The 9,511-nt window shown below is 27.7% G+C and overlaps 1 protein-coding gene across 1 annotated transcript; it reads left to right on the top strand.

Annotated features, from left to right (window-relative positions):
• Window positions 1-2,322: 2,322 nt before the first annotated feature.
• LOC107858580 (ribulose bisphosphate carboxylase small subunit, chloroplastic) lies at window positions 2,323-3,699 on the top strand. The gene is made up of 3 exons (XM_016703308.2): window positions 2,323-2,952; window positions 3,047-3,181; window positions 3,269-3,699. Exons 1-3 carry the CDS (start codon window positions 2,776-2,778, stop codon window positions 3,497-3,499), a joined length of 543 nt encoding a protein of 180 aa, XP_016558794.1. The 5' UTR covers window positions 2,323-2,775; the 3' UTR covers window positions 3,500-3,699.
• The last annotated feature ends 5,812 nt before the right edge of the window (window positions 3,700-9,511 follow it).

Here is a 9,511-nt window from a genome sequence, read left to right as displayed (position 1 = left end):
CAAATGCATTCAGATCGTAGTAAAAATGTCATATGTATCAAGTGAAAATTTTAAGGTTTTTTTATCATATTTGAGGGGAAATTGTACATCTCCCTATATTGTTTTCCTCACTGATTTGCATGTTTGTTTTTTCAGTTTGAGTAGCATAATCTTTTCGAAGCCTCTTCATCTTTGCAAAGTCATTGCAGTGTTTTGATTTTCGCAAAAAAAAATTAAAATGTTACCAAAATTATCCGGAATAAAACCCACCACTTCATCACTTGAAGAACCAGCAATGCTCTTATCAATTTGGGTAACATCCAAACAGAATGATGGTTAATCATCGGAAGCCATAAAATTCAAAAAATAAAAAAACAAAAAAAATACAATAAATGTGTTTTGAAACTAATACTATAAATTAATCTTTCTTAAAATCTACTTCAACAGTCAACTCACCTCTCAAAAAAATTAAAAAAAAAAAATTATACCGCATTGACTTGAATGACGTTTGCAATAGATAGAGGATGAAGATAAGTGATTGAAACTCAAAATTAGAGAGAAGTTATCGATTATTTTGGGCTAAAAAATTTTTTAAATGAAATGGAGAGATGTGGGGCTAAAAAATAGGTGGTTGTGCGGTTTTGAGAGAGAAATAATATGTATCAAGGATAAAAATACTAAAAAGTGGTATATTATGAAGTATTTTAAAAGACATGGGATTTTTTGAAATAATGGTCCTTAAGTTTGATTATTTGTGTAATTGTTTCTTAATTTATCATTTTATGTCTATTTTACCTTTTTTAATAAATATTATTAATTTCTTAATACTTAGATGACTTATAACAATTAATTAGGAGTGATATGATAAATTATGGTTGAAGTAACTGAATCAGTATATTATAAATGTCTATTTTATTTTTTCATTAAATATTATTAATTTTTTAATACGTAACTGACATGTAATTATAATTAATTAAGAGTGATATAGTAAAATTACGGAACATGCAGGCATATCGACGAACACCTGCCTACTTTACCATGCTTCTATATAGTACTAATACATTATACATAATTTTTTGAAAATGAACCCTTTGAAAGAGCAAATAAATAGAGTTAATAACAAGTAAAGAGCCTCATCAGGCGAAAAATGTTCCAACTTAATAAAGAGTTTGAAGATGCCATAATTTCAATAGCCTTCAAATTGTATGGAAATTACCTGTAAAGAAAACAACAAAATAGTAAAAAGTTAGTGTAGTTAAGACCTGCTAAACCCTCAACCCTCAGTAGCACTTAATTAGCTCTTTACATATAATTTTTGAGTCGATTAGAGTACCTCGTTTAGATTGAGTCAATTTCTTTTCTCATCAAGTTTCGATAAACTAGGTTTAGCAATTTCCTTCAAAATAAAGGAAAATTCAATATAACTCTACACAATAAACCAAAATAAGAACAACAATGCAAGAGTGAGCAATAAAACAACAAAAATTCGATACAGCAATCCAAAATAAGAAGAATACAACCCAAAATAAGAAAGGTACTTCAATGGCCCTAAAACTTGTGGCAAAATAAGAACACAAGAAGATTACAATGATAGAAAGGAGTGGCAACAATTAGCAGAAGTTGAATTTCGATGATAGAGAGGAGGCAGTGATTTGGGTGAGTAGCAATTTAGGATTAAACAGATATTTGAGTGCCAAAAAAATGAAAATAATTTCCTATACTACTAAATTAAATTTTGGGTGGAAAGAAAAATTAATTTCAAAAAAAAAAAAAAAAGTGGGGGCGGATGAAAAAAGGGAGTGAAATTTTAGTACCCCGCCTATTTTTTGCCACAATATTTTAGCATCGCTTTGTGATGCGTTGGAAACCTCAAATTGTCTTATAATGTTAGGGACGACTTTCTGCAGTCGTGGCTACAAAATCGTGGCTAAAGGCTGCCCTTTTGGTAGTATATAGCATAAATTGATAAAATTACATTTTATTTTCTAGGAGTTAGCAATTTATTAATGGCATGTTAATTTCAAAACATGCACTTATTTAAAAATGGATGGAGTAACCATTTACTAAAAGTAAGAACTTGCGACCTAAAATTACGTACTAAAAATTAGAAACAAGCAACAAAAAAATTTTGTAACTAAACAGCAAAATTAATCCATTGCTAACATAATATTTGGCGGACTGTCAAATAATCCTGTTAGTCACCAGCAATTTAGCAATGAGATTCAAGGCTAATTTAAATTTTCTTTTTTGGAATATGAGGTGTCTATATTGTCACCATTTATAAGCTAAGTTGAAAATAAATAAAACTTGGGAGTGGCCAAAAATACGAAAATGATGCGTCCAGAAAAATACGTCTGGACCTTCTGCAATACGGAATGGTCTCTCCAAGTCCAATCAAAAAAGACTGCAACTACATCCACTACTGTAATAATAAGATGAGGCTAAACTGCACTCTCTGAAAACATAGAAAAATTAACCATTCTGGATGAGATAAGATTCACCAGCTTCTGACTCGTGGCACCTCCATTCTGGCTTCTTAATGAATTTAAAAAGAAGAAATGAAAAAGACACTTAGCTCCAATTTCTTATCTTTCATGTGGCCATTAAACTTTGTAATATCAACAGCCACATAATCCAATGGTCACCATTCATCTAAGATGAGGTTTGCTTGTTTCAATCCGTTAGATAGAGAATATGTCTAATCTTTTCATTATATAAAGGACGGGAGCCACAGTGCAATGAGCATCTTCAAAAAAACAATTGTCTCAAGGAAAAATAAAACTAAGTAGTAACGCAATGGCTTCCTCAGTGATCTCTTCGGCAGCCGTTGCTACCCGCACCAATGTCACTCAGGCTAGCATGGTTGCACCCTTCACTGGCCTAAAATCTGCTGCATCTTTCCCAGTTACTAGGAAGAACAACCTTGACATTACTTCCATTGCTAGCAACGGTGGACGTGTCCAATGCATGCTGGTTAAAAGAATTTTTACATTATCAATATAGTTAACTACGTTTCTAATTCGTGCTAGTACTAATTACTTTGAATTGTTTTATGTGTGGAGTGTAGGTGTGGCCACCAATTAACAAGAAGAAGTACGAGACTCTCTCATACCTTCCTGATTTGTCTGACGAGCAATTGCTCAAGGAAATTGAGTACCTTTTGCAAAAGGGATGGGTTCCTTGCTTGGAATTCGAGACTGAGGTCAATATTTGTCTCTGATTTATAAAATTTACAAGTATTAATTAAGCATAATAGTAACTAATTATTATGAATATGTTATGGATGCAGCACGGATTCGTGTACCGTGAGCACCACAGGTCACCAGGATACTACGATGGAAGGTACTGGACAATGTGGAAGTTGCCCATGTTTGGGTGCACTGACGCTACCCAGGTGTTGAATGAGGTCCAAGAGGCCAAGAAGGCTTACCCACAGGCCTGGATCCGTATTATCGGATTCGATAACGTTCGTCAAGTGCAGTGCATCAGTTTCATCGCCTACAAGCCAGAAGGCTACTGAATTTCACCCTTATGGCCAGCCAACATATAATTACTCCTCCTATGGAGATGTTTGTTTGATTTGTACCTAGTCTTTTTTTACCCCTTTCAGAAACTACTGTTTTTTCCTTTGTTTCTTTTTCCTCTTGTACCTGTGTATTTTCCTCCATTCCAACCAAGTTATGAGAATTTAATAATGATGAATCGGTGCTTATATGTTGAGTTCTGGTTTTTCAGTTATTCTTTAATTTCAATTTGCTCATCTTTCTTGTTTGTAGTTTTTTAATTTCAATTTCTTAAGTAACATATTTAAAACTGCAAATTTAACAATATTTGTTGCATTCTACACATCTATGTTTAAAACTATATGATTCAAATATTTTATTTATTTTTTTTAATTTTCTTATTAGACGAACTAGTTGAAATCGAGGTAGTGTATGTTTTGTGTGGTGAGTATGATGAGTTCTATCGGCCCAAAAAAAAACCTCTTTAAATATGAAAACGACACATTAACCACTCCTTTCCTCCTAGCTACTTTAGTATGACGATTAACGACCACATGTGGCATTATCTTTGATATTAACCTTTTGGCCAAGTATGTAGGGGATTGGATTGAAAATCTTTTCAATTGAACTAAACGAATATGTTACTTTAACTAGTTATAAATAGTAAATTGGAACAACGTGCAGTAGAAGAAATTGCAAAGGCTAAAGAAGGAAAAGAAAAAAAACAGTAAAATTTGGTCCTCCATGTTGATTGTTCTAATTAAGAGAAACAGTTTGTAGTGTCACCTCATCCTAGTTAATCAACTATCACAGAGGGTTCCAAAACTTGTGGTGCTTGTTGAACAGGAATTGTAATTTATTTTTTCAGAATTGTATATGTTTTTTCCCAATTAAAATGGAAAGAGTTGCATTACATTGAGACATCAGTTAAATAACTAGTAAGAATAGAGACACCTCACTTTTTGGCCTTATAAAACTAACACAAATTACGTGAGGTTCCTTTATGTTTTATAAATTACTGGATTCAAATCTTATACTTGTGTCCACTAATCTGACCAGCAAGAAAACAATCTCATATAATTTGTGTCAGTTAATAAAACGAAAAAAAAAAAAAGGTTTTCATTAAGGGAAATGACAAAAATGTCCACTAGCTAAAACTAATTCCAATTAAATAGACACTGCAATTTAATTCCCTCTAATCAGCCACTAAACTAATTTCATTTTACAGCCATTGATTATTTTGCATGTCAGTTACTTCATGTTTTTTCCTATTTTTTTTTTAAACGCTAGTTCATTTTATTTTTTTAATTTTGCTGTTTTTTTTATGTTCCATTTTTTTTAATTTGATGTTTCATTCTATTATAAAAAAATCACTGCTCTTTTGTGTTTTTTCACTATTTTTCTACTCTTTTTTTTGCAACTTTTTATTTTTTTCTAAAAATCTATTCCTTTTTTTAAATTAACATAACTACAATTGTTGTACATTGGAACATACATTATGTATATTTATGGAATGATGACATTGACTATAAAAAAAGTTATGTGAACTTACTATAAGAAACTTTATTTGATCAAAACAAATACATAAGATTTTGAGGAGCAGATAATGCAACTCAAACACAAAATGGAAAACCTAACTCCAATTTTTTTCAATAGTTCAACTGTAATTTTTCAAATCCAAAAATCAACCCCGACATTATTGCAAGTCCAAAAGAGGAACTATAATAAAACAAGTCAAACATTAAAAAGAAAATAGATATGCACATTCTATATAATTTTTAACTACAATTATTATTTAGATACATATTTTATACGACTCTATATAGTTTCTACATGTATTCTAAAAATGTATCAATCTAGTATAAGAGAGTATCAATTGAGTATATGGACACTGCAAATGTATCAATGTAGTATAAAAGTGTATTAATATGGTATAAAAGAGTATCAATTGGGTATAGGGAGCGCATGTACTTGCATAGAATTTCCTTTCTCTTTTATTAAAAGTGTATCAATATAGTATAAAAGTGTATCAATATGATATAAAAGTGTATCAATTGAGTATAGAGACTGTATGTGTTCAATTGAGCCAAATAACTAAAAAAAAAATTAAATTTAGTTGATAATTTATATTTATCTACCTTTTCAAATTATATTCATTTTTTTTTAAAAAATGATCACGCCATGTCCTTTTCCCATTCATTAAAGTGTCCCTTCTAGGCTTATCATGATCAGTTGGGCCCTGGATGTTTACATTTGTGGCAGTGCTCAACAGGGACCAACCAATGTTGTGGTTTTTCTTTTGTCACTCATACCGAAGGGAGATTTAACAAAAATTTGATTTTTTATGTGTTGATACGAGATTTACATAAGCAGGTTAGGATACGTTTGTTGCACATGTGCATTACTTTATTATTCAAAATAATAAAAATAATAATTTGTTTTAAAAGAACTATTAATATTATCCTAAATACAGTATCTGTTTAAATAATGAATAATGAAACTAAATGTTATTATATTAATACAATGATTGAATTCAATATCTCTTGAATGTATGAATATGATGGATTTAGTTGAATTATGATATGTTTAACTAAGCTTTGAAGTCGATTGTCAAGCAACACTCCAAACCCATCGGTGTTGTCTTTGACCCTCTAGCTCAAAACCCACTATTCATACCCTTGAAAAGTATCAAAGTTGTGGTTAAATTTAATTTTATTAATGTTAGAATTTTTTATAGATCTGATTTTTTTTAACATAAATAAAAAAATTTTAATTTCAAATATGGAAAAGTAACTTGGTTTGTGAATTTAGTAAAAAAAATATAATATTTGATTTGACTTTTAATTTAAGGAATATAATAAATAATAAAATGATAATTTTATCTATTGTGAGGTGCTTTAATAAAGGGCAAAAACATTTCTAATTCGAACAAAATAATCACTCTACTTTAGTATCAAGGATGAAATTATCAAAAAGGGGAGAATCACATGAGCAATATTTTGGCACTAATTTGATATGACAAGAGCAGTGTTTTGGCACTACAGGCACACGAAAAATTTTAGGACCCGTTTGACCATGAATTTTTTTTTCTTTTTTTCGAAAATAAAATTTGGAGTTAGATATTATGGTGTTTGGCCATGAAAATTCAGAAAATAATTCCGAAAAAAATTCTGAAAAAGGAAAACAGGTTTTTGTTGTTTTCACAATTTTTCAATTCCAATTTCAACTTTTATTATTATTACATATAACCTTAATCTTTTAAATTTTTACATAAAACTCTCCTTATAACATTACTTTTTCAATATTACGTATATAGCAGTTTTAAAGAATAAGATAATTATAATTTTAAACTTAATGTTATCCTAATTAATATATATCTCTTTTTCTCTCTCATCATTATTTTTATCTCTTATTTAATTTTCTTCCTTATTTAAGATATTATTTATTGCTAATTTATATTTATACCCATAGATATATAAGTATTATATTTATACCCATAAATATATAAAGTATTATATTTATACCCATAAATATATAAAGTATTATATTTATAATAGAAATATACAAAATATGTTTTATATAAAGTTTATACCATATATATATCATATATGCACATATATAAATATACAAAGTATTAAGAAACATATTAAACATATTTATAATATAAATATACAAAGTATGTTATATATGAAGTTTATACCATGTATATACCATATAAACACATATATAAAAATACAAAGTATAAAAAAATATACTAAGCATATTTATATATTTATGGTATATGATATAATTAACATAAATATGCAAAGCATGTTTTACATAGAAATAATTTATTCACACACAGTAAAATCTTTCATGTATAAGAAAATTAAAGAAATAAATTAGCGGCACCCTAAAATTTAGTAACAACTCATCATTTTCTATTTTTTAGGAACGGAAAATAAAGGAAATAAATTAAATAAATTTCTAAAAAAATAAATTTGTTTAAAAGATAATATTTGTCACCTAAAAAGCAGGAAGCATGATCTGTTAATATAACATTGATATTTAAAATTTTCAAATATGAGAAAACGAATATTAATGTAAATATTATATATGTCATAATTGAAATTCATTAAATATGACCATGTATATATAATTATTTTTATAATAGTGGCTAATTGTGTTTTTTTTTCATTAGTAAGTAAATTTTAGTTGAGTGATTTTGATAGTTTGTAAAAGTTAGGACATAAAATCATATTTAAAAAAGTTTTTTTAAAAGTCAAAAAAAAAATTCAAAAAAGATATGGTCAAACGCAACTCCAACTCAAAAAATTTTTAGTTTTCATAATCAAACGGCTTCTTAGTGTGTGAGAGGCCCAAATATTACATGAAGGACAAAAATTATCTAAGGATCCTCTTATATTTTGCCAAATAAAAATGATGGGTCCATTGTCATAAAAAGAAATCAAAGCCCTAAAGGTCCTATTTTTCTCTCTCTATTTTTATTCTTTTTTCCTTAGTATAGTTGCTTTGCAATATATTTATATTTTGATTTAAATAAAATGTTTGATTTATTTACTCTACCAAATCTGATTCTTCTTTATTTTGATATTTTCATTAACAGGTAGTACTCATTATCAAACACACCTTATGTGATAAAATAATATTGTGTGTGATAAACTTTAAAATTAGATAATTTTTTGTAATAAGAAAATAAAACTATTTTTGATAAACTCAAAGTTGAATAATCATTAATGAAATTTATTTTCACCATCTAGCTTTCAATTTTAAATTGGCGTTTGATCATGAAAATTAAAAATATATTTACTTTATTTAAAAATTTTAAAGTTAAAAATAGAGTTGAGTTGTGTCTGGTCATAGTATTTTAGTTGATATTTAGAATTCAAACATATTTTTTAATAATATATATATAATATGAAAATAAATTTAAAAATAAAATTCTATGAAATTGGAGTTATTTTATGAAAGTAAATCAAAATTTATTTTCTTGAAAAAAAATAAAGAAAAAAGTACAAAAAATGAAATCATAAATAGTGAAAACACCTCTTGAGATGTTTTCCAAATTTTCAAATACAACTTTAAATTATATTTGATTTATTTATGATCAAATAAATATTTCGAAATAAAGTAAAAACGTACATGAAATATAATGAATACTATTTATGGCTAAAGGGGTCCTTTATTACAAAAATTATGTGCAACACAACTCGGCTTTAATTTTAAAATTTATAAATAAAATAATTTTTTTATTTTATGACCAAATGTTCATTATTACTTTTTGCTGCCCTTTGATTTTGTAATTATGTTATTTTAATTTGTGCCATAAAATGGCATGAGTAAATTTAAATTTAAAAAATTAAAATATTGTATATTAGCGGAGAGGTGAAGAAGAGGTGGGGTTGGAGGGGTGAGAAAAGAAAAGGGATGTTATAGTGAAATGGGACCTACAGCATATATTTTTTAATCCTCACCCACCATAAAAAATTTCCTACAGGCACCACAATATATTTAGTTATAGTTAAGGAATTGTTTTACAATAAAAAGAAAAAAAAATAAACTCAAATATAAAGAAATTATTATTCGTTTAGTTAATTAAGAGCACAATAAGATAACAGCTAACAAAATATAGACAATCGAATTGACCAAACAAAAGTAACAAAACATCCATCTAAAAATAACATCTTTTACAATTAAATTCTCACTAATCCAAGTATAAGTAGGCAAAGACATAAAATTAAAGAACCTCAAAGAAAAATTGAAACATATGGCATGGTATCTGAAACATCTCATTGGATATTTATATTTTTTGAAACTTTCATTCGAAAGAATCTAAAAACGTACAACAACAAAATACAAAGTAGAGTTGTATGTTTGACGGTAATCTACATATTCAGATTCAATATTTAATTATAACCTTATATTTTAAACTCAACAAATAATTTTAAATAAAGATTCAATTATAATACTAATGAATAATATACCAAACGTATGATTAAATAACATAATCAAATGGAGTCACAATTAGA

The sequence above is a fragment of the Capsicum annuum genome, chromosome 2 (assembly GCF_002878395.1).
Source record: "Capsicum annuum cultivar UCD-10X-F1 chromosome 2, UCD10Xv1.1, whole genome shotgun sequence".
Lineage (NCBI taxonomy): Eukaryota > Viridiplantae > Streptophyta > Magnoliopsida > Solanales > Solanaceae > Capsicum > Capsicum annuum.
The sequence above is the reverse complement of the archived record's forward strand: the minus strand, read 5'-3'. Positions and strand labels throughout refer to the sequence as shown.